The sequence below is a fragment of the Antechinus flavipes genome, chromosome 2 (genome assembly GCF_016432865.1).
Source record: "Antechinus flavipes isolate AdamAnt ecotype Samford, QLD, Australia chromosome 2, AdamAnt_v2, whole genome shotgun sequence".
Lineage (NCBI taxonomy): Eukaryota > Metazoa > Chordata > Mammalia > Dasyuromorphia > Dasyuridae > Antechinus > Antechinus flavipes.
Window position 1 is genome coordinate 617,972,010 of NC_067399.1, and position 25,466 is coordinate 617,997,475.

The window sequence follows — 25,466 nt, forward strand, 5'->3', positions numbered from 1 at the left end:
CATTAGCGGGACACAACGACCCTGTATAGGGCGGGAAATTTCCCTTTTTGCCTCATGAAACCAGGGGCCCTCCAGCCCCTCGTAGGGGTATTTATAAGGAAGTGGTGCAGTTTGAGTTTGACTTGAACCTTCCACTTTTAGACTGAAAGGGGGTGGGGGCGGGGGTGGGGCAGAACAAGGGGGCGGGGAAGCATAAGAAAAGTATGGGCAAGAAAATACCTCTGTTATTTGCCTTGCAGCCCTGGACCCCAGCCCGAACCTGCTTCCCAGTTTGCAATGTTTTATTTCCACTGTCCTCCGCAGTTAGAGGGTGAGTGTTGTCGTCTTGGACTGCGTGAAAGCCCCAAACTCAACTTTGTGGGGCTGGAGGGGAACCTAAAAGGATATGTTTGGGGATTGTGTATTTTTTGGGGGGAGGGGGTAGTAGGGCTAATTTGCCTCAAGACTCTTGTAAGGTCCCAGCCTTAAGAGAAAGCGATAGCAGTGAGAGGTTGAGAAAGGACCAGAGGATTGGAATAGAGTCGGTTGGGTCATTTTTGAGTTTTTCTTTCCTCATAAGGGTTGTGCTAGCAGTTCACGTATTTTCTTAGGTTTACTATGCCCACTTCTCTCTTCCTTCCTTCCTTTCATTCCTTCCTCCATTCCTTCCTCCTTCCTCCCATTCCTTCCTCCTTCCTTCCTTTCCTCCCTCCCTCTCTCCTTCCCTCCTTCTTCTCTCTCTCTCTCTCTCTCTCTCTCTCTCTTCTCTCTCTCTCTCTCTCTCTCTCTCCTCTCTCTCTCTCTCTCTCTCTCTCCTCTCTCCCTCCCTCCCCCACCCTCCCTCCTCTTCTTCCTTTCTTCCTTTCCTTCCTTCTTTCTTGCTGTTCATACTTTTCTACCTCCTGTCCTTCCTTCTCTGCTTTTCCCCCTTCTCTTCCCTTCTTTTCCTTTTTCTCTTTTCCCTCCTCTGAGTGACATTTTGCCACCTGCCTCTCCTCCGCTGAGGGAGCCTACAGTTCAGCCCCCGGGCTATGGAGGAAAAGCCTATTCCCCCCTCGCTGCACAGATGTTGGTGTCACGCCTCTAATCGGGGGACTTTCTAAACCCGCCCAGGCTCCTCCCCAAAGCCAAAGGGGCAGCATAAATCTTTAATGTTATTTTACCAACAGTCTGTAAAATGATTAGGGCAGAGGAGTTGGGGAGAGGTTGTATGGGGTTGCAAAGCTTTTTGTAGCTTTTGTGCTGCAAATTTATAATCATATAATCATCTGATGAGTGTGTGGAATTGAGGCTATGGGGCAGAGGAACGAGGCTGGGCAAGGACTTGAACTTAATCAGTTTCTACTGTAGATGTTGGTCTTTGGATAAATCATGAACAGGTGAAAATATCCTCCGACACTCTTCCCCAGGCCCTCCCAAGCCCTTAATTTGAGAGGTGTGCGTGTGAAAAAGAGGGTTTCCTTTCTTTCCTTTTCTTATTTTCTTTTAACCAATTTGAAAACAATCCACAAGGCTAAGACTGCACCATAGTCCAGCCTGGCCTATTATCCCTTCCGTGAAATGTTATAGAAAACATGCAAAACAATTCTTCTCTGCTTCTGTTCCCTTCAACAGAACATGGACAGCGGCTTCCCAGATGGAAAGACTTAAGAGCTTTTCTGTTAAGTCTCTTAAGAAACTACTGTTCAGTGCTGGCAACTTTCCTCCACTTCCCCTTTACGGAGATGGAAGGGAATTGTCATCTCCAGATATCTGGCCTGTTTGCCCTTTAAGGTCCTGGAAGCAGAAATTGCTATCAGCTGATGCCTTTGTGTGGCATCTATATTGAGAGCCTGCCTGTGTTTGTATTTGTGTGTCCATACAGTCAAATTCAGTGTTCCTCTAGCAATATGAGCATTTTTTGGAGGGGTTATCTCTTTTGAGGACATCTTTCAATCCTTTGAATAAGGGCAAGAAGCAGGGACTTTTTATTATTATTTTCTTTATTATGACTAATACTCATGTTCATATAGCACTTTCAAGCTTATGTAGTGCTTTCTTTGCAACAGTCTTGTGAGGTAAGTGGTAAAATAAAGCTCTTATTAATTTAAGGGTTGATCCATTTTCACAACTTCTTTAAAAGTTATTAAAGCTTCAGTAACCTGAATCCCACATTCTGTAATGTGGCTGTTATTATTTTTCAAATGGTATAGAAAATACATAAGAAAAGAATGTCATGTAACCAGTTTGGTGCTCCTATTGGGAGGCGGGAAATTAAAGGGACATATAAAATCAAATGAATGTGCAAGAAGACTATTCACTAATCCATTAAGGTTTCAGAGGGAAAATAGTCACATGTTTGTTTTTTATTTATTTTTTAAAATATGGATCCGTGGTATAAGCGTCTTCTGCATACATTCATTTTGTTAGATTGAAGCTACCCTTTTGACTTTCCATCTCAGCAAGCCAGAGATTATTAGAACAAGAAAAAACTTAAATAATATTCCTATTTTGGGATGTGTGGAGCATATCCTATGGAGCATATTTGTGCACACCTTTTATAATGGAACATATTCGTACACTAAGTTACAATGGCTTCTCAAAGAAATAAAGCTAAATCAGTTTGGCCAGAAAAATAGCTAGTAAAGACACAGGGGGAAGGTTTGTTTTTAACTGAGTGTGCCATGCTCTGCTCTTAAGCACCTGCCTAGACTTGGAACAATTACAAAGTGCTAACCTAGCATTCTGGTGAAAACCGAAGAGTATACAAGTCCCTGACAAACAGTGAATGCTAAGTTCCTTTATGGCCCAAGATGGAAAACCACACATATTTCATATTTTGTCCATTTCAATGCTAACTTTGTCATTTCTTGACAAAACCTCATAAACTTATAGTGAAGATAGATGCTGCATTAAAGAGAGTCCCTAGCTGGCTAGTTAATTGGTTGCACTGTACCTTTCTCTGGATGAAGGAAAAGATATAGGTTTTGCTCATGTCCCTCTTCCTGTCCTTAGTCCCACTTCTCCTATTGCCCTGTTTATTTTCATCCAGCACTTAGCTTAAAACTTTAATTCTAGTAGATACTTAATAGGTGTTTGTTAAATTGAATAAAATTGAACCACAGAATACAAGGATAGATTATTTAAAATCATTTTCTACTTTTATGCAAACTTATTCCCTGATTAATTTTGCAAAATAGACCTTTTTACTTTGGTTTAAGTTAGTGTAGGGAAAATATTCTATGAATATCAACATTTGGAATATTAATATCCCTTTATCTTTCATGAAATCTTTTTAGGGTAAAAGTTGATGTGTTTTAGTTCAGAAGACATTCCCTAAATAATGTTTGTAGACCTCAAAATGGGGTGTAAATTAGAGCTATTGTTTCACTGTCATGTATGCATTTAGGATTATTCATGTTATTCATTCAAAGCACACTTTCAGAAAAATAAGTCCCAGAACTGTGGACAAGTTACTCTGCTTCCCCATTTGTTCACACTCTTTGGGAACTTTGATTGTCAATATTGCTTACTGATGAGTTAGTTTCAAGAAATTATTTGGCTCCCTGAACCATAAAAAACTCAAATTTGTTTTGTTTCCAAAAAAAAATGTTTTATTCTCAGCACTATAATACAGATAGGAGGCTTTGCTTTTTAAATTTTGAATGAACCAGGGGAGAAATGTTCTTAAATTAGCTTACTGTTTTAAGAAGAATTTGAATATTCAATAACATGTAAATAAAAGTCAAGGGAATACTATGAATTAAGGAAAATATAAACCTTCCTTGTCTTATGTGTGGCACTTCTGAATTGTGTTGTCCATGAAATTTGCCTCTGATCCTAATAATAATAACCCAGGATGCTAAGTGAAAAATCCTTTGGTAAATGTAGAAATTCTTACCTGTTTTTCTAAGGCCCCATCATGGGCTAACTAATAAACTGTACATATTTGGGAAATGATCTGCAGGTACATTTAGATCCATGTTCAGCTCCAACTTTTTGGGAGCTTTCCATACTTTAGAAAGGAAATCAAAACAAAACCTCTTCTTTTTGAAGGGAAGCCCAAAACTGTTACTACCCATGTCTCTACTTGATTTTGCTGTTGCACTGAAGAAGAGCTCCCATCTTAGACTATAGACTATATATTGGCCATTGATTCCATTATTCTGAAAGTCTTTTTGCTGTTATTGTTGTGACAGAGTCATTAAGGTGCAACAGATGTATTGTAACCAATTGTAAATAATATTCATTCATAAATTTTTACCCTCTAAATGTTCTGATAGTTGAAGAAAAAAGTTATTGTAATTCTGAAGGTTTTTTTAAAAAAATTAGTTTTCCTATCTGTAATCTTGCCACATGTAGAGATATAAAACAAGAAATTGTCTTTAGAATAGATATGCAATTATTTAGGGATAGCTTAAATGCTCAGATGCTGTAAGAGAGCTGGAAACTGGAGTCTTGATATTTGCCAGACGTGTTACAAGAGCTCTTACCTCCTTTCCAAATACATTTTCATTTGTAAGTTAGACACCAACCCAGTAACAATTCAATGAGTATTTTTTGAGTTCCTACTTATGGAAGGCATTAGCAGTACAAAGGCATAGTTCCAACATTCAAGAAGCTTATAGTATGTAGGAGGTAGAGACGTGACAAATACATAAATAAGTATAGTAAAAGGCAACTTTCCAATAAATGGACCTCTTGAAATTGGGTAATATAACTTTCTTCATGGTATGAGATAGAAACAAATAGTCCTTTTAGTCAAGTTATTCTTTGAATAAGAAAAATAAATAGTTTCTATATGCTGAAGATTAAACTTTAAAAAGGTCAATGAGGATTTGTATATACTCTATGATTGTACCATAACTCTTCTCGAACCTTAGGGCTCATGTTTTGAAATTGGGTGCTCTCCTTGTAATGTGGATTTTTTCTGTTCTCAGTAGGCACTGCACCCTTTGGCAACCACTCCACAGGTGATTTTGATGATGGATTTTTGCGGAGAAAACAACGTAGGAATAGGACAACTTTTACTCTTCAGCAGGTACCATGTGTTATTTCCTTATTTCAAGAAGTTTTTTGGCTAGCCTCTCCTGATTTTTTCTTTTCCAACAAAAACATAAAGAAAAACTATTGAATCTCTGTATTGTTCAAAGAGAAAATGGAAAATTAAATGAGATAATGTGACTAATCTAATTTTTCATTTCCTTGAATCATTTTCATTGTCAACCAGAATCTTTGTTTTTGGTGGCCATAAAGACATGCACCTATGTTGTAACAATAATGATGGTGACCTCTGACATTTGTATGATCCTTTGTCAATTTCAAAGTGCTTTCACATGCATTATCTCATTTGTTTCCCTCAAAAAACCCAAGGTAGAAGTCACATTTGATATCAGAAGAAGTTGATTTTTGGGGAGGTTGTGAGCTGCCTAAAGTCCCATGATTATTTTGATAAATCAGTGACCAGGTCTTCTCTTTTCTAGTTGGCCATTTTCTCCAACTAAACACACTTTAAAAAGGTCATTTGAACTGACTTGTTGATCTCCTGAAGATGAAGGAAGGAAGTCTAAGCATTCAAAAGTGATTTTGGATAGCTTTAGATACATGGGATGCTAGAACAGAAGAGTCGTGAAAGATCATTAGCAGTGTTTAGACTATGTCAATGTAGTCTTTTCTTCTAAGTGTTAAAAATGTAGTAAAGTGCTCTTACCACACAACAAGCTTCCCTTGGATTTTAAATCCATGTGAATTTTAATAAAAAGTCCAACAGTACTTTAACAAATTACTTATCCTTGTCATAGTTAAACTAGTACAAAAAAATCAGTCAACATATATTAATTAAGCACCTATTATACACTAGGTATATTTCTGAGTGGTAGTAAGATAATTAGGCTTTAAATTAAGAGACCTGGGTTTGAGCCTTGGCCCATTACTTACCAGGGTGTAATTATGAGTTAAGTTGATTTATCTTTCCAAAGTTCAAATTCCTCCTTAGAAATGAGAGAGAGGAGGAAGCTCCTTAACACGCTTACAAAGATCATATTAATGATGAAAGAAACCTTAGAAATCAGATGAGGAAACTGAGTCCCAGAGAAGTGAAGAGCATTCTCCAAGTGCCATAGTCAGGACTCCAATTCAGATCTTCAGACCTGTAGTCTAGAAATCACAAAGTTATAGGATCATGAATTTAGAATTAAAAGAGACCTTAGAGGCCAAAAAACCCAAGCCCCTCATTTTATAGATGAGGAAACTAAGAGCCAGAGAGTTCTCTGATCTCTGTTCAGCCACTGCATTTTAAGAAGATATTTACATGTGCCTGTGGAATAAAAAGGAAACCGTTATATTCCCTAAAATTAGGTCTTTGTACAGCCTAAATTTAACCCTTAAGCCCTCCCTATAGGTTGCAAATATCAAGGCAAGGGTTTGTATTTAAGCCCGTCGACTCCAGTGTTTTTTCCCTGCACTATATTATTTCCCTGCACATATATATTTATAATATATATGCAATTATATATATGTGTGTGTTACTATATGCCTTTCTACTATAAGTGATTGAATTTTTAGGTGCTGTCTGGTATTTTGTAATAACTCCTTCCCCACCATCATTTCCTTTGTCTGAGCTGGGAAGCAGGTTCCCTACCAAAGGAGATGCTTTTAATGGGTTCTCCAACTCCTATAGCAACCCACTGTTATACCTCAGCATCCTTCGTCCCTATTCCCATCCTTGTTCCACAGCCTCTTATCAATAAACCTTCCTCTTTTAATCAGCTGGAAGCTCTGGAGGCAGTCTTTGCCCAAACCCACTATCCAGATGTCTTCACCAGAGAAGAGCTAGCCATGAAAATCAACCTCACAGAAGCCAGAGTGCAGGTAAACATTGTTTTAAATTATTTAACTCTCTAATATTAAAGCTGGCAAACTTTTTTTTTGACATCATGAATGCAGAGTGTACATTTGGCCAAAGAAAGCAAATGAAGACTATCTGTCATTTTCATGATGCACTTTAATAACATCAACATAATGTGGAATATTAGATTAGGTTGATTAATCGGTCATTCATAATTAACTAGTGATAATGTTCTACACTAATTTGTCCGCGTCTCTAAGGTACTAAATTACATCAATGCACATCCATTTCTTTGCTTTGGAGAGGGGGGAAAAAAACTGAGACTGATGCTTCAAGCAACCCTGGACACTCTGTAAGGCTGGCTGAGCTAATCCATCGTAGAGTGCCATTGCTTCCGATGGGAAGTGTGACCTCTTCTGGTTTTTAGAAGTTGCATCAAGTTAGACTTTTCCTGATGTTCAGAATGCTACGAAATTAAGAATCTTCAAAATGTGTTTGTAATTTAAAAAACCCTAAATAGCGGAGGCAAACAATCACAAAGAGGAGTGTAAACTGGGCACCATGATAATCTCCTACCAAGATTTCTTTTCAATAGCTGTATACTTATTACATTGACATGCATAAATAAGCTAAGCCCAGAAGATAGGTAGGGGCAAGAGATACCCCAAATAACTGCAAATATTAAAGCTTGGTTGTCTGGACTGAGCCATTCTAGGAGGACAATTATGGATTCATTTTATTTATGGGGTTTCTTGTATGCTGTTCCTAGTCTTTTTTTATGCAGGGGCTTGGGGTTAAGGCTATGCAAAGATCTAATTGTAGGAAATATAATGGTTTGCCTTTTGTTCCCCTGGGTCATGTTAGTATCTCTTAAAACCCAATGGCAGAATAGAGATAATGGAATTCAGAGCAGTAAATTGGGGATTGTAAACAAATTATTTCCCCTATAATCAGATTATGTGATCCTGATTATTAAATCTGAACATGAATCATTGGTCATATGCGGGCAAATTAAACTGATTATTATTTGGAAATGAAAATCTCCTTTTTCCAGGATACTATAGGTCCTTTTTTAAAATGCCAGTTTGGCGATAGCTGCCTAAAGACTGAACTGCAAATTGAGATAAATGGGACAATTATTGAGCATTCAGAAGTGGAAGATCATAACTTCTCCCTGAAAGGTGCAAGGGTGAGATAGGGGTGGTAACAATTAGAGGCAGGGAATTGTTGTTGGAGCTGTTGTTGGCTATTATGCAAACAGACAATGGATGCACCGAGTTGTTTGGTCTGCGTTAGCGTGGGACACGGGCATCAGCCACGATGGGAAAAATGTTTACATTTGTACCCCTTGCTCATTCAAATATGATTAATGCACTCTAAAGCAGAGTCTTAATCTAAGCTGATGTTGTCAAACAATAACTAAATAGGGAAATAAATGACTTCATCATGCTCTTTCCTCAGAAGCCGGCGAACTGTCAGTGCAAAGTCATTAAAATATGATAATGAAAAATGGCTCAATTAAATGTTGTTATAGCTGTGACCTTCATTCAATTAAGACGCAAGAAAGTGCCTGCATTTTGCTTTGCATTTAACTGCCCTAAATTTAGAATATAGATAAAATCATTATTCAACGTTTGCTGATATGTGCAATTAAAAGCCAACTAAATAAAAAAAAAAAAAAAAGAAACGAGTTGAAGGAGAATGATAATCGGGGGACAATGTGGGCAAGCTAACATGCTAGTGTAGTTGGTGTCCAAACCAAGCTCTGTGGGGTTCTAGGATTCCAACAGTAAGCTGGTGTGTGAAAAGGAAAAATATAGGGACTGGGGAAAGTAATTTAAGGCAATGTCAATGATGGGAATGGGGTGATGGGAAGAAAGAAGAAAAGCCAAATTGGAGGCCAGAAAAGTCTGTTATTATCAAATGATAATAGAGAAAAGAGACATGATGTAGGAGAAGGTATGGGTTAGTGATCCTGGGGAAGTCACTAAATCTGAATTATAATTTGTTTTCTTTTTAATCTTCAAAATAGGAATGCTATCTGCCCAGTCTATCTTACAGTGTGTATTATAAATGCAACCTATTAGTCAGCCAATCAATTGCTAAACATTTATTAAACTCCTTCGATGTGTGAAATGCTCTTTATAATTATAGTAATAATAGCAACAACAGTAATATATCTACTACTGTTACTACACTGCTGCTGTTAAATTAGATCCTCCTCAAGGGAACAGAAACAGTTTTGCTTAAAATCCTTGAAGTCAGAAAATGTAAAGAACTGGAACATTTTGCTCATTTCTATGGATGGCTTTGGACTGAACTAGATGAGATTTGATAGGCTTCCTTAGAAAAGCATTACTGACTCTACCTTTCAACTTCCCCTCCCCCCAATAATGATGAATTAGAGATTAATCCATCTCTGTTAATCTAGTGCTTGCCCATAGTAGGGACTTAATAATTGCTTGCTTATTGATCAAAATACTCAAAACACCTCATTTGGCAGTATGGAAAGGAAAGAGAGATGAAGTGACTGTACTTAATCATACCTCTAGCAAATGAATTTAAAAATGAAAAAGTTTTTTTTTTTTTTTTGGAGAATTTAGCAGAATTGAAGAAGAAGAATTTTAGGGAATTGAAGTCCTTTTAAATTAGCATGATCTTATTTGGGGAGCAAATTTCCTGACTTTCTGGTGGTGATGATTTCTAATCATATCTTACTTAGGTATGGTTTCAAAACCGAAGAGCAAAATGGAGGAAAACAGAAAGAGGGGCTTCTGATCAGGAGGGCCCCAAGGAGCCAATGACTGAAGTGACCCCACCAGTGAGAAACATCAATTCCCCTTCCCCAGCAGAACAAACTCGAAACAAAAAGGATACTTTGGAGGCCCAGCAGAGGTAAGGGAAGACAATCTAGTCCCTTGGGATTACGAGTGGCAGTTCACAGAGATTTGATTCATTGCTAAGTAATTTTCTTTCTTTACCAGCCTGAGTCGAACTGTGGGTCCCACAGGACCGTTCTTTCCTTCGTGCTTACCTGGAACACTCCTGAACACAGCCACCTATGCTCAAGCTTTGTCACATGTTGCTTCATTGAAAGGTAAGTAGAGGGATACTCTTGGGAATCTGGCTCCTCAGGGAGGAGTTGGCCATCCAAGAGAACTTCTTTTGTTATCAGGATTCTAGGTGTGCCATCCTATCCCTCTTCAGGATTTTAGGCATGCTTTGTCAGCATAGATGATTACAGCTGTTAACTTTATTAACAATCAGATATTCTTATTTTATAATCCAGTAATTCATTAGCTGCTCAAGAAGAGGATTCCATATTGCTTTTCTATAAGAGCCCACATTTATATAGCAATTTGAGATTTACAAAGCACTTTAATCACAGCAGTAGGTATTGTAAATATTATTGTTCCCATTTTATAGATGAGGAAACTGAGCTGAGAATCTAAGTAATTTGAGTCACAGGATTAGGGCTAGTAATTATCAGACTTTGCATTTGAATATAGTCTAATGATTTGTCCTTCCTTCCTTGCTTTCTTCTCTCTCTCTTCCTTCCTTCTTCCCTCCCTTCCTTCCTTCCTTCCTTCCTTCCTTCCTTCCTTCCTTCCTTCTTCCTTCCTTCCTTCCTTTTCTCTCCCTCCCTCCCTTCCTCCTTCCCTCCCTCCCTCCCTTCCTCTTTCCTTCCCTCTCTCCCTCCCTCTTTCTCTTTTCTTTCTTTCTTTCTTTCTTTCTTTCTTTCTTTCTTTCTTTCTTTCTTTCTTTCTTTCTTTCTTTCTTTCTTTCTTTCTTTCTCTTTCCTTCCTTTTCTCTCTCTCTTTTCTTTCTTTTCCTTCCTTTCTTTTCTCTCTCTTTTTCTTTCTTTCTTTCTCTCTCTCTAATACTTTCTTTTCACCCACAATTCAAGCAAAGATAGTTTTAACATTCATCTTTATACAATTTTGAGTTCCAAGTTTTTCTCCCTTCTTCTTTTCCCTCCCTTCTCCTCAAGACAATAAGCAATACATGTAAAATCATGTTAAGTATATTTCCACATTACTCATGTTGTGAAAGAAGACTCAAAACAAAGGGAAAAATCACAAGAAGGAAAAAAAAAAAACAGAAAACAACCAAAAAAGGTAAAAATCATATTCTTTGTTCTCATTCAGACTCCTTAGTTTTTTCTTTGGATGTGATCAGCATTTTCCATCATCGCTTAGCATTGACCCATATCTTTTCTATTGTAATGTGCTTCTTTTTCTTCTTATATTTCTTATATTATTATTCTTGCAATAAAGCTTCCTGTTAACCCTGTGAGAAAAGCAGGACAGATATTGTTATCTTCAGGACAGATATTGTTATCTTCATTTAACAGATAAAGAAATAGAGAGTCAGAAGGTTTAAATGCCTTCCAGGTCCATAGCTAATAGAAGAGCTTGGATTAGAACCCAGTCCTTGCCAGTCTTCATATGGGATTCTCCACCACAGACTACCTTCAGTTTCTTGGTTAGTCCCTATCTTCGAGTACCCCCAATCCCTCACCTCTGTTCCATGCCCCACTCTAGTTTGATAGAATTTGTCTTGAGATCAGTCTCATTTGGCCATACCTTCCTTATCTACTGGTCTGTTAACATGCCACTGAGTATTTCTCAAAACTATTTCTTTAAAAAAAACAAACTTTATTTTTTCTTCATAAAACATTGGCCATTCTTTATTTGTTTCTTTGAAAGTTTCCCTACCTATACCAGATTCAGTCTATGCATTCCAAGACACTGCAGTTTTGAAAATAGGATCTGTATATCTAGTGGTTGTTGCTTTTATCAGAAGGATAGAGTTTTTGTGGCTAGGATAGCTTTGCTTTCTTTCTTTCTTTTTTTTTAAAATTCCTTAAGTTTCCGATGGGTATAGGAAACTAGTGGAAAAGTGATGCATGAGGATAGTCTTTGGTGGTTACTGGGCTAGCTTCCTGGCTATTTAGGTCTAGTCCTTCTAGGTTCCTGGCACCTGATTTAATTGATTTCACTTCATAGGACCATAGAGCTAAAGCTGAAAATGACCTCAGAAGTCTTCTGGTTCATTCTCCTCATGAAGGAGGAAACTGACCACTAGGGATTTTAAGTGATTTGTTCAAGGTTATCCAGTAAGCATCAGAGGCAGACTTTGAATGCAAATTCTTTGTCTCTAGAGCCAGTGCCATTTCCACTGCTATTTAACAACCATTTTTTCATTCTTCTTACATTGTGCCCACATTAAGCCAAGCAAATAACCCTGAATGGAGATGGTGCTGATCTATAATCTTTATCCCATGCATAGGTCTTGTTTTTTGGAGATCTGGACTAGGGTTTAGAGCTATCATTTCATTGGTTTAGGGAATTCTCAGTTGAGGGGGAACTCCTTTTTCAATATTAGGCAGCCCCTTCTAGAATCACATAGTTAGTTTATTGGAGAGGGAAGACTAGAATGTTCTCCAGACCTAGGCTGGCTCTTAATATACTTCGCAAACTGTCTCTTTTGTCCTTAGAATAAATCTATACTCCTCTGTGGGACTGGTCCATGGCAATGTGCTTCAGTCAGCGATTTTTTTCTCCTATTTTAATGTCCTTCAAGTATTTGAAAAGCTACTACCTGGAAAAGGATTTAGATTTATTACTATTTGGGCCCCTGAGGCCAGAATTAGGAGCAGTTGATAGAAGTTGCCAAGAGGCAGATTTAGACTGGATACTAGGAAAAACTTCCTAAGAATGAGAGCTATCCAAAAGTAGAATGAATTGACTGAGAAGGTTGTGACTTCCCCCTCCCTAAAGGTTTTAAAATAAAAGCTAAATGGCCACTTGTTGGGGATGTTGTAGAGGAAATTTTATTTTAGGATAAATTAGGTTAGACTTTCTGACTATGAAATTCATAGTGGCTGGTACATATTAGGTGCTTCTACATGTTGATAGAATTGAATTGATTCTTCATGCTTCTTCTACTTCTGATGGCCATGTATTCTCATGCCTGGAGGTGTCTCCTGCCTTTCACCAAGTGAATGGACTGCTACATTTATTAACACTAAGTACAAAAGACTCAATGTTTTAGTCCTATTAGGTATGGTTGCCATTTTAAGAGAGAAATATGGAGTAGGTTTACTATTAATGAGTAGGGGAAATTTTTATGGGCAAGGAAGTCTTTTCATCTCCCCTCACATCATACTTTGAAGTCTCCTACCTATACTATCTATGAAGTTGGCTTTGCTCCTCAGAAGCACAGGAAGGATATGTGTGTGTGTCTGTGTGTGTCTGTGTGTGTGCATATCTTCTTTTAAAATTGAATATAGTCCATGTCAAGCAAAATATGTGCTAATCCTTTGTAGAAAAAAAGCAAAATATTTTATCTTATTTTTTAACTTAACTTTTTAACTTTAGCTATCATTATTTATTATTATTATTATTACTACTTAATATTTTATTTTTCCTAGTTACATGTAAAACAATTTTTAATGTTTGTTTTTAAAACTTTGAGATCTAGACTCTCTCCTTTCTTCCCCTCCCTCCCCAATTGAGAAAGCACCTGGGAAGTTATGGAAAGCATTTTATGATTATTACTACTATTGTTATTGTTATTAGAAGTATGTAGCCCTCTTTACCTTCAGGCCTTTTTTTTTAATCATTGAAATAATCTGAGTTCTAGAGTCTTTAAAGTTTTTTCTTTTAGTGTTAGACTATTTGAGGAGAGGCATTTTCATCATACACTAGATTCAATTGTTGAGTTAAGTTGGGAAATCCAGGTGAAAGTCAGTTATAAAACACCCTTGATCAGTGGCAAGGCAACAGGAAAATTTAGACCAATACTTTGGAGGCTGGTCAGTGGTGATGAGTCCGGGATCTAAGATTCTCATTTGAGTCACTGGACCGGGGACAATGCAGTAGCATGAAATTACACAGGGTTTGGACTTGGTCCCCATTGTCGTTTCTTAGTCTGTCATTTCCCCCTGTTATGTCCCTACTGTCATTTCCCAGTTGGACAACTGATTTAACTTCACTGAATTTCAATTTCCTTTTGGATAAAATAGGGTTAAGAATATTGAAAACTACTCACCTCTCAGGGTTATTGTAAAAAACAAATTAGGGAAGTATGTAAAGTGCTTTGTAACCATAAAGCACAATATAAAAGAGAGTTATTTTTATGCTTTATGATGTTATAATAATAGTGTCTATCATATTGGAATTATTGTTCTTATTTTTAGCTATAGCCTTTCAAAATGATGGTGACTGTACTTGGAATCAATGGATACCTCATATAGCCTTTGCCTGGCATAGACTTCAGTGTGCCATGGAGACCGCATTCACATAAGCAGAATAAAAATCACTAGATGTTTTAGACTTGCAACTTATCCTTTGGGTACCTATTGCATTGTGGCTAAGCATTTGCCACCAGGAAGTAACAGGTTTCAGGTGTGTTTCAGAAATGCACATTTTAAGGGCAAAGTGGTCTGTAGTGAAGGGCTAGAGGAAATTTTTGTTAGTGTTAATGGATCTGCTGATTCCAATTGGAGCTACATTGAGTATTGGGTAGAAGAGTTCATTAATTCACTGGGGTAGAAAAAGGAACAGTTAGGAAGGAACATTAGGAAATACGTTTTTTTTTTTTTTTTCCTTAGCAGATTCTCCCTTCTTTTGTCCTATAAACTGGGAGTATTTTGGCACCCTATTTATCCTTCTTGGCCAATAGGCAGCTAGAGACATTTGGGGCTGTTGGGCACAGCTGGGCATAGAGATGTGGGGTGATACATCCTCTTCTTTTGCCATCAGAATTCTTGAAAGCTATGCTATAAATGTCATCTGATCTAAGTAAGATAGATTGGTATTGCAGGAGTTCCTAACTTTTTTCTGTTTCTGTCCCCCTTGGTTTACCTATACCTCCTATTCAATATGAGAGGAAGTAAATTCTGGCATTTACCATGCACAGGCATGCAAAGAAATAGATCGATTACTTTCAACAATATAATATAGTTATTTACCAAATATTCCCTACGTTCCTTTAACATGTTTCTTATACCTCCTTAGGGAGGAATATGTGTGTATACACCAGGTTGGGAAATCCTGGCTTTCCTAACTGAATAAAAGCAACAGGGATAGGGTTTCAGCAAAAGCCTCAGACATTAAAAAAAAACAAAACATATTTTATTAGTGTTATATAAGTTGGAAAAAAGTAAGGTCACTATAAATTTAAATGGCAATGTATGTGTATGGTCTTGGCGTTAGCTGATCTGGCCCTTGGCAAAACTGGAGATACTCTGAATCATGAAATCTTAGCATGGAAGGATACTTAAAAGGTCATCTTGTTCAATCTTTTAATTTAACAGATAAGGAAAATGAGTTCCACTGAGGGGAAGTGACTTATTGACCTCACATCCCAAATGAGGTGCTTTGGGCCTTTGCCCAAGGTCATTAAACTAGGATGTTTTGCCATCTCTTTTTGCTATGTCCTTCTATTTAATGTATGACCTCTCCCTGGGGTGTTTTTTTTTTTTTAAAGAGAATACTTGGAATAGTACCATCTTAACCCAAAGGAACAATTCTCTAATGCTAAAGTTTTAGTTACCATAGAAAGAAAAAGCAAGTGTGGAAGAGGGCATTTAATAGCAACCCCCCAACTCATCTTTGACCTGGCTTGTGTGTTAGTGTGTTAGTATGATCTGGATGTTAAATAAAGACTCCTAAAACCCTCTGAGAGGTGATTCTAATTTTGAAAAAAAATGAGTCAAGGGATTTTTGTAAAGGTAAGATTAGGGATATTTCAATAGAAAGCCACACTTGCTCTTGAAAAAGGGGAAAGGAAAAAGAAGGAGGGAAGAAAGAAGGAAACAAGTATTTGTAGAGTATCTACTATGTGCTAGACACTGTGTTAAGAGCTTTTGTAAATATTATCTCAAGTGTTGAGGAGAAATTTGTAAGAAGTCAGGGCTGGATACTGTATTTACTCTATATGATAGGCACAGTGTAGGCATCTGGCTACTCTAAGTACAGAAGGAAAGTGGGGAATACCTCACGGTTTATATAGAATGCAGGGTCTACATCAGCCTTCTAGGTCAGGAAGGCCTATGTAGGCCAAATGGTTAAGTGACTTGACTAGGATCATATAACCCATATGTGTTTGAGACAGGATTTGAATTTAGATCTTCCTGACTCTAAATATATCATTTTACTCACTATACTCCCTAGTTATTTTTGGGTCCCATGCTTAGAATTTGTCAATGGCATCAGCAGACCGCTGAGGTTTTTTTTTTTTTTTAAAATTAAAAAAGGGAAGAAATTCCCAGTTTTCCAACCATTACAACTGAACTCAAATGCCTCCCCCTCCCTCACTGATCTCTTCTGCATTATGTACTATAGTTATTTGTGTTGGCATCCTATCTCTTTAACAAGCTGTAAATTCTATGAGAATAGGGACTATATCTGAATTACTGCAGGGTACAGTACTTAACATAGCAGGTACTTGCAAAAATGTTTGTTGAATATGGTTCATGTGAAATTGGTCAATCCTGATGTAGATGGATTATATGTCAGCATGAATGCTGCCTTACTCATTAAATGCCTAATGGGCACAAAAATAACCTACATTGCTCTGTCCTATTTGAAAAAGGGAGAAGGAGATGACATGAACAGATACAAATAAAATGCAAGACAAGGAGTGATGTGGACAAAAGAAATGTTTAAGATGCTCTTGAAAAGCATCAGCAGGAAGAGAACACTTAGAGCTTCAGGGTTAGCCCCTGGCAAAATTGGGGACATTCAGAATCATGGAGGGAATTTAGAGATCATCTAGTTCAGTCTTTTAATTTTATAGCTAAGGAAAATGAGGTCCCAAGAGGGAAAATGATTTATTGACCTTAGATCAAGAATCAATAAAGATTTCATAGAGGAGATAGTGCCTTGAAGGAGATGAATCAAGATTGATCCTGCTTAAAACATGGAGTAGACAGGGCCCTTTTTGGGGGCCTTCTATTTCCCATATCCATTTCCTTCCTGAGTCCGGATTTGTTCATCATCCTATTCCTAAGTATCTACTGACCTTATACTTTTCTTTGATTACTCAAGTGACCTCACTGATAGTTCAGGGAATTGAATGCAGTTCCCAACCCAGGTTGTTCATTTTGGGTAGAACTTTTCTTTGTTGTTCCATTCATTAAATCTGTCTTTCTTGTTTCAGTTCTAGCTAGGTGACTCAGTACATTAACACTAAGATGTCCCTGTTATTCACCTAAGGACTAGAACCTTTTAAAAGGGAAGTAGTAGAGACATAGAGTGTCTTAACTCAAAAAGATAGTTTTTTGCTGTTGGTGGATTTCAGACTGCAGTTTATTGTCGGGTTAGACATTGAAGAAGATAGGTAAAAAGAAAAAGAGAAAATGCCTTTGTTTTTCATCAATATTTTTAAAGAACTGTGATTTTTCATTGATACAGATTAAAATTGCTTATGATCTGCTTTTCATTAGTATAATCTTTGAGAATCCAGAGCCCAGTTTTTTTGTAGTACTCCCAGAGATATTGTCTAATCTACCTATATGTAAATGTGGACCTCATCATGCCATCCAACAAAATTCCCCTGGGTTTGACTTATAAATTGAAAAGGTAATGGGTCTGTTAAGGCTGTAGTTGAGTTTCTTTGATCAATGTCTAAGAATGAGGGGACCAGAAAGCTAACAATTTCTGTGGGATGAGGCACAGAACTGTTATTGGGACTAAGGACACTTGCCATCAGATAGCTTACCCAAGTGATCTGACTCGCTGGGTGGGCTGGAAAGCTGGACTTCTGCACTGGCACCAGCAAATGAACAGGGGGAAAAGATACCCACACAGATCAATTGCTTATCTCCTTGGTGATTATTTTCACATATGCCCTAGAAACCTTTGCAAAAAAAAAAACCACTGTCAGAGTCCAAGAATTTCCGTGTGGTTGAAAATATATGAGCTTGGTAGTTATATCCTAAATAATGTCCAAATATTTAATACTCAATTGTTTTGTGGTACTTGTGGGGTTTGCTCTGTGACTATTTTATTACTCATTCTACCCACTTCCTCTTGTTCTCTCAGACTTCCCCCAACAAGTAGGAATTTAATCCTTTTAACCTCTATTCTACCTAAGAATAGTGAGTAGATTTTCCTGGTTTTTCATTTCAATGCCCATTGCCAGGTCTAATTTATATACTATAAGCCACACTCACTAATTCTTTCCTGAATTACTTTAGTTTCCCCTAATGGACTTCCTAACCAATTTTTATTGATGATGATGATGATAAATAATAAGTCTCTATAACACCACATAAATAATCACTGCTAGTAGTGCTTACACTTATACAAAGTATGCTTTTTATCCTTAATCTTATTTAATCCTCTCAACAGTCCTATGGGATAAATGCTATAGGTGTTAACACTCCCATTTTACAGATGAGGAAATTAAGGCTTAGAGAAATCTAAGTACCCATGAGGGTAGTTAGACAGCACAGCAAATAGCATAATGGATCCCAAGTCAGGAAAACCTGAGTTCAAATACAGCCACAGACATTTACCAGCTGTGTGTATTTGGGTGAGTCACTTAATTTCTGTCTGTCTCATGTTCCTCATCCATAAAATGAAGATAATAATAGCATCTATTTCTCTGGGTTGTTGTGAAGGTCAGATGAGAAAATATTTGTAAAGCACTTTGCAAATCTTAAAGAGCTACATAAATGCTAGCTATTAATAGGTTTTTACCTATGGATATATATGGAAGCAACTAGGTGGTGCAGTAGATAGAGAGCTGGTCCTGGAGTCAGGAAAATTTATCTTCTTGAGTTCAAATTTGATGCTGTTTGCTAGTTTCTTCTTTTATAAAGTGAGCTAGAGAAAGAAATGGTGAAACAATCCAGTATCTTTGTCAAGAAAACCCCAAATGCGGTTACAAAGAATTGGGCATGACTGAAAAATGACTGAACAGTAACAAAATGTGTGTGTGTGTGTGTGTGTGTGTGTGTGTGTGTGTGTGTGTGTGTAATATGTATGTAGTTAGAAGCACAATTTGACTCCAGGTCTAATATAATTCTGGGTCTAGTGAACACCATGAAGGGCATTTGAAAGATTGGTTTCCCTCAAAGCCCTGTTTGCTCAGTACCTTATAAGTAGCTTCCTCTATTTTTGAGAATGAAGGAGGAACCTAGTCATAAAAGTTCACTCACAATTGTATTAATATCATGTATTTCAAAATGACTTGGGACTCTTAATCATACATATAATAAAAAACAAACAAGCATTATAGTTGATTCTAGGTCTTTTGATTTGCATTCTGATGCTTTTTTCACAACACCAGATTGCTTTTCTAGCTGATTGGACTCAGTTTTACTTTGTGCTTCACTGTTTATTTTGTACCAAAAGATAGCACATGGGGGCTCCATCCTGCTCCAGAAGTCTTATCCTGACAAATTCTATCTACTGTCTTGACACTATGGAACGCGATCCTTTTCATTAGGAAGGGAGAGAATATGACTTTGGGACAAGAGGGAGTTTGACCTTCAAATAGTTCTTTCTCTGACACATTCTTTTTCCTTATCCATAGAGATGATTATAGCAAAATATGAATTTCTTCCAACCTTCATTATCTATCCTTTCTTCCAATCTCATCATCATCTTCTTTTTTATTTCCCATTCTAGAGATCTGAAATTAGGTAAAAAATCAAAGGATTAAACTCTAAGATATTATGGGTTATCTGGGTTGAAGTAAATGTTTAAAGCTTGGCACTGAAAGAGCTTCTTTCCATTGATTTCACCATCATTTTTGCTGACTTTTAAACTTGGAAATATGTATTTGGTTTTAGAGTGCCTCCCTCTGTCATAAGCAAGCTCCAAACAGGAAGAACTGTCCGCTAGTGGGATGGGCAGCCTCTGGAGATAGTGGAGATATGAATTGGACTCAATTAGCTTAGAAGTCTCTTTCAAACCTTGAGACTCTGTGAACATCTTAGATGGAGTTGGGTCTTTTTAATTTGAAGAAATAATTTTCTAATGTTGGGGCATTTTAGACTGTGGCTTGTATTTATCCACACTTTTAGTTACTATGCTCTCACCTTCCTTTTGGAATTGCCACAACCAATAGGAGCCTGACAAAGGTGCAGGTATCACTGGAACCTCTCCAGAGGGGTAAGAAGTGGAAAAGGATTGAGCCTTGGGGGGAGCCGCCCATTCTCTGATAGTTCAGAGCCTTCAGCATTTTGTTAACCGATATGATGATAGAAGAGAGATCTTGCTACGTCTTACCTATCTATTCTAAATGCCACGTAGAAAACATTCTAGGCTTTGAAAAAACCCCAACAACACACAACTGAGACTTTCTAGATCAACAACAAAACTTTTTGAACACATGAAAATATGTTCATATCAGCTTTAAGCATTGTGATGTTAGTCAAGTAGAGTCACTCTCTTTTATTTACCACAACCCTCATTTGGTGGTTAGGGCTGGTATCAACGTGTCTTCATGGTCATGGTATTTAGAGAAAAAACTTTAGTATTGACAAGATGGGGCCACCTCTGAATATTTGCCATTCCTCAGAATGGGGGGAGGGCATGGCATAAGGAACCACAGAGCAAATTTTGAGGGACAGATGAGGTAGATTGAAAGTCTGGGATGATTCAGGCTACTGGACTCTCAGGCAATACTCTTCCAAGTTCCATCAATATGTTCAGAATTAAGAAGAACACTAATAATAATTTCTATGTATACAGTAATTTTAGTTTATAAAAACACTTTCTACTCATAACAAAGTCATGAAACAAATAGTGCAAGTGGTATTATTCCCATTTTAAAGGTGAGGAAAACTGAGTTGAAGCTACTTCTAGTCACACAGCTATTAAGTGTTACAATTACGGTTTAACTCTAGATCTCTTAACTATTAGTACAATGTCTTTCTACTGTACTGAGTCCTTTATTATTTTATCATACTGCTTTTAGCTAGGACTAATGCCTGTGGAAAAAGTCCTATAATGCTTCTTGCTAGTGCTTTTATAATCCATTCTCTATTTCCTTGCTAATGGAGGTGAACAGTAAGTAGTACAGAAAATAGAAAGGGCAGAGAATCCAAAATTCATTTCTGTTTGACTTTGGAATTCATGATGAAACCCTGGTCCCTTAGGATAATTTGATTAATTTGCATTTTCTGGTGAATATCAACTGAGAAGGGAGGCAGTGTGGTCCAATGGAAAGAACATTCAATCTGTAGTCTCAGAGGTGAATTCAAACCTTAGCTCTATCATTTATTGTCTTTGTGAGTTTGGGCTTCTTCTCTGGGCTTTATTTTTCTCATCTGTAAAATGAAATTCTGTACTAGATTATCTCTAAAGTCTGTTCCAAGTCCAAGGAACAGGATAAAGGCTTTGTGAATAATCTGCAAAGTACATAATCAATGTGTGGCTAATTGATCCTTGACTATGCATGGACCAGTTTTAGTCTGTGATGGACATTTCTCTTTGACTCATACTCTCCCATTCTGCTGCTACTCTCTCTCAAAACTTACCAGATCCATCAGGCTGTGTTGTTTGGAAATTTAATCTTTTTCAGTTTGGGAGCAAAATGGCAAATTTAAAGTAATCAGACTGGCTATGGTGACAGAAGTCAAGAATGAGATTAAATTTATCCCGGAGCCTAACCAGTTGCTCTGGTTAACATTTTATCTTTATTCTCCCATCCTCACGTCCTTCCTCAGTTTGGATAGTCAAACTGTCCCCTAGTGGAATCAGCTAAGAGTCCTTAGATGAAAGTTGCTAAAGGGATTTAGGAAACTCACTCTCTCTTCCCAAAGTCTGACTGTGTGTACTCAGGGAATGTTTCACTAGAGACCTTTAAGAAACAAGGTAGAACAGTGGACCTGAAGTCAAAAGCTTGGGGTTCAAATTCCACTTTAGGTACTTACAATGTGACACTGGCAAATCTCTTAGTCTCTTTGTGACTCAGTTTCCTTATCTGTAAAAAGGAAATAACAATAGTACCTATCTCATAGGTTGTTAAGAGAATAAACTGAAATAACTCTTAGCAAATCTTAAAACACTCTAATCAGATCAACTGATACTATTTTTATTTCATTAGCGCCTCCCTCTGAGCAATCTATCCCATTAGGTAGGGCTGGGTTGGCTAGTAGCTAGACATTTAAGGGTGGAATCGGGATGGAAGTAATGCCAAACCTAGCACTGACATACTGAATCCCAAGACGCCGTCTCTAATGAGGGGAACTGAGACAATTGTTTAGCCAAGTCAAACCATTTAAATACTTCTGTAAGAACTATTCAAATAGTTGAGAGTAAGATATGTATCTTTTTCTTTAATTTATGTAGAAAATTCTTTCAATTCTTCATTTTTATTTTGGCTGTGTAGACAGCCATCTTCATCTAATCATATTATTTTTAGAGGGGAAACTCTGGAATCTAATATGACTCTTAAGTGTCATACTGCAGAGGAAAATCGACCCTTCTATGAACAAGACCTTCAGATATGGGATAGTTGATAACATTTCTAGAAGCAAATTTCTCTACACTCAGCGTCCTGCCATTCTAGCCTTGACTAGAGTTCTCGTTTCCATTTTTCAATAGATCAAATTGCTGTACTATAGGATCAAGAATTTTAGAATTTAGAAAGGAACTCAGAGGTCATCTAAGCCAACTCTAAGCCCAAAAGGATTCCTTTCTGTTCTATCTACAGATCTATTACTACCTAAGGCAACCTATTCCACTTTTTGATAAGAGTTTTTTCCTTATGTTCTATTCATTGTGACTTTATGAAGCTTTTTTTTTCTGAAATGATTGAAAATAGTTTTTCTTTCTTTGTGATTTGATAGCTCTTGTCTATACCCTTGATATCTGTAGGTATTATAGAGGATAACATGTGAGACTCATAACCAGGAAAATCTTCTTCAGACAAAACTAGCAATGTGAGTCTGGGCAAGTGACATAGTCTCTTTTAGCATTAATTTCTTCATTTGTAAAATGCATATGATAATAATGGTTACCTTCTAGGTTTGTGAGGATCAAATGAATTGACATTAGTAAAGTGCTTTATAAACTTTAAAGTGCTATATTAATGCTAGCTATCATTATTCTGAGATGTTTCCCATTCCCAACTCAAAGAAGGAATTGTACCCCTTTCTGAGGAGTAGACTTTTTTTTCTATCTATTGATAATTTTTGTATTCTCCCCCATTTTCTTGATTTGTAGCCATCTAAGAAATTTTCATTTAGTGGTGATATAGGAAAGAATCGGGGTTCTTTTATGAGGGCAAAGTGGACAACTCGTATGCTGTAAACAGCTGTGAGCATTGTGTCTACTATAGTCATGCATAGGGCTCAGGTGTTTACGTGAGATGTGTTTATGGCTTCAATAATGGAATCTTTTGAGTAGAACCCGGCTAGGAAAGGTGTACCTATGAGGGCAAGACTCCCTAAGATAATTGCTGATGAGGTAATGGGGAGAAGTATGAGCAGGCCCCCTATTTTGCAAATATCTTGTTCATCATTAAGGCTGTAAATAATAGAGCTGGAGCATAGGGAAAGCATTGCTTTAAAGAAGGCATGGGTGCAGATGTGTAGGAATGCTAGGTGAGGATGGTTTAAGCCTAGTGTTACTATCATTAAGCCCAGTTGGCTGGATGTGGAGAAGACTACGATTTTTTTAATGTTGTTTTGGGTGATGGCACAGATAGCGGTAAGTTTTTTTTTTTTTTTCCCCATTGATGCTTTTAAAGAGGTAGGTCTCAGAAATTGGTTCTCTAAAACTGGCACATAGAGTCTCATGATTACATTCTTTTATTGTTGAACCTTTCATGGAAACACAGGAAAAAAAAAGACAAGATGCTTGACTCTGCTATGTTTATGGTTTGAATAACAATAATGTGTGCCCAGAGGAAAGAAAAAAGACTTTGAGAGCACAAAGAATTTTCCAAACACTGCCTTAATGGATGGCACCGTATGCACAATTCATTAATACGGAGGAGGTTATTAATGGGCATAAACAGGGATCTCTAGTTTGCAATGGAAGTGCCTGGCCACAGGGCAAGTGAGAGCTGATTTGAAGTCTGCTTCCAGAAGAAGCTCTCTGCCTATTATATTTGGTCTCAGCTTCCTTTAACCTGTGATCCATAGTACAGGGGATAAGGAGAAAAATAATTACAGTTGCCAGGGAATGACTTTCATAATTCACTCCTGGCTCCACTTCTTGTGAGTTATAGCCCCTATTCTCCCTCCATTTGTGGAGCACTGCTGTGCCATTGATAGGAAAGTGCTATCATGTCATATATCAAAGCCCATCTTTCCCAAGCAGACGGATAGGCAGTTTGCCTGGATTGCTTGCTCTCATGGTTGTGGCTGTGAGCATTTTACGGGGATTTCATCACACGGTATCAAATGCAAACATGGAGATGTCATTGGATAGAGAAATAGAAGCAGTATATGATGAAGAAAAAAATGGAAGTGGGATGTGTCAAGACCCTTCTGAATAGAATTATGATAGCTAATATTAATATTTTACTTTATGTATACAATTTTAGTTGATTCTATGAGATAAATAGCTAATGTGTAATATTCTCAGTTTTAAAAAGAAAGAAGAACAGAAGATCATGTGATTAGTCAATGGTAAATGCAATGTTTATATCCAGGATACCCCAGTTCTAAGTTCACTGTTCTTTTCATAACACTATCTAGAATTGGATCCAGTACATATGTTCTTTTTATGGATTTTTTTTTTTTTTGGTTGAAGCAATTGGGATTAAATGACTTGCTTTGCCAGGGTCACACTGCTAGGAAGTATTAAGTGCCTGGGGCCAGATTAAGTGTCAGGTCCTCCTGATTCCAAGGCCAGTAGCATTTTGTGAATAAATGAACAAAAAAAAAATTCAGTGCTTACTAGGTGCTAAATGGGCACTAAGTGGCCCAGTAGATGGAGTGCTGGGTCCTAGAGTCAGGAGGATCTGAGTTTTAAATGATTTGGACACTAGCTGTGTGATCCAGGGCAAAGTCACTTAACCCAGCTTGCCTCATTTTCATATTAATAAAATGAGAGAAAGAAGAAAATGGCAAACCAATCCAATATTGTTGCCAAGAAAACCCCAAATAGGGTTACAGAGAATTGGACATGAGTGAACAACAACAACAGGGTGCTAAATGCTAGGATTACAAATGCAAAAAGTGAAAAAATATTTTTCCTCAAGGAGTTTACGTTCTAATGGGAGAAGCAATACATTCATGAGCATTATGGTAGATGGGGAATATATTTTCTTTTGGGAAATTGGTGGGATGCTGAGTGAGATTGATTTCATTTAATCCAATAGGTTGATACTATTTCCTTTCCATGAATAATGATAAAATTGTTTTACTTGTGGTTCTGTGTGATTTAATGGGAACAAGGAAAAGGACAGGCCAAGGATATGAAGCATGGAATGATGGTTGATGAAGAATGTTGCCTGAGAAGTGATCTGAAGTTGGGTCTAAATGTAGTGAGTGACTGAGACAGCAGTTTATCAGGACAGTAAGGCCATATGATAGAAATTTTGGAGATGAGGGTTAAGTCCACTAGGCCTTGGTTTCTGTTCCTGGCAGCATGGCAGCCTGTCAATATTTGGCCAAGGAGCATGCTTTATATTGAAAAGAAGAAGTAATCAAATTGACCTGAATGTTACTAACCTAGCCACA

General features: G+C 37.4%; 1 protein-coding gene across 2 annotated transcripts in view; it reads left to right on the top strand.

The window, feature by feature from the left end:
• The first annotated feature begins 217 nt into the window (after positions 1 to 217).
• DRGX (dorsal root ganglia homeobox) overlaps positions 218 to 25,466 on the top strand; it is a 45,732-nt gene continuing 20,483 nt past the window's right edge. Inside the window, exons 1-5 of one of the 2 annotated variants that reach the window (XM_051973977.1) lie at positions 218 to 310; positions 4,902 to 4,999; positions 6,727 to 6,828; positions 9,528 to 9,700; positions 9,790 to 9,902. In XM_051973977.1, the coding sequence (XP_051829937.1) occupies positions 277 to 310; positions 4,902 to 4,999; positions 6,727 to 6,828; positions 9,528 to 9,700; positions 9,790 to 9,902 (520 nt within the window). In that variant the 5' untranslated portion in view covers positions 218 to 276. Of the gene's footprint in view, positions 311 to 4,898; positions 5,000 to 6,726; positions 6,829 to 9,527; positions 9,701 to 9,789; positions 9,903 to 25,466 lie in introns of both variants that reach the window. The other variant, XM_051973976.1, reaches the window with a different exon arrangement.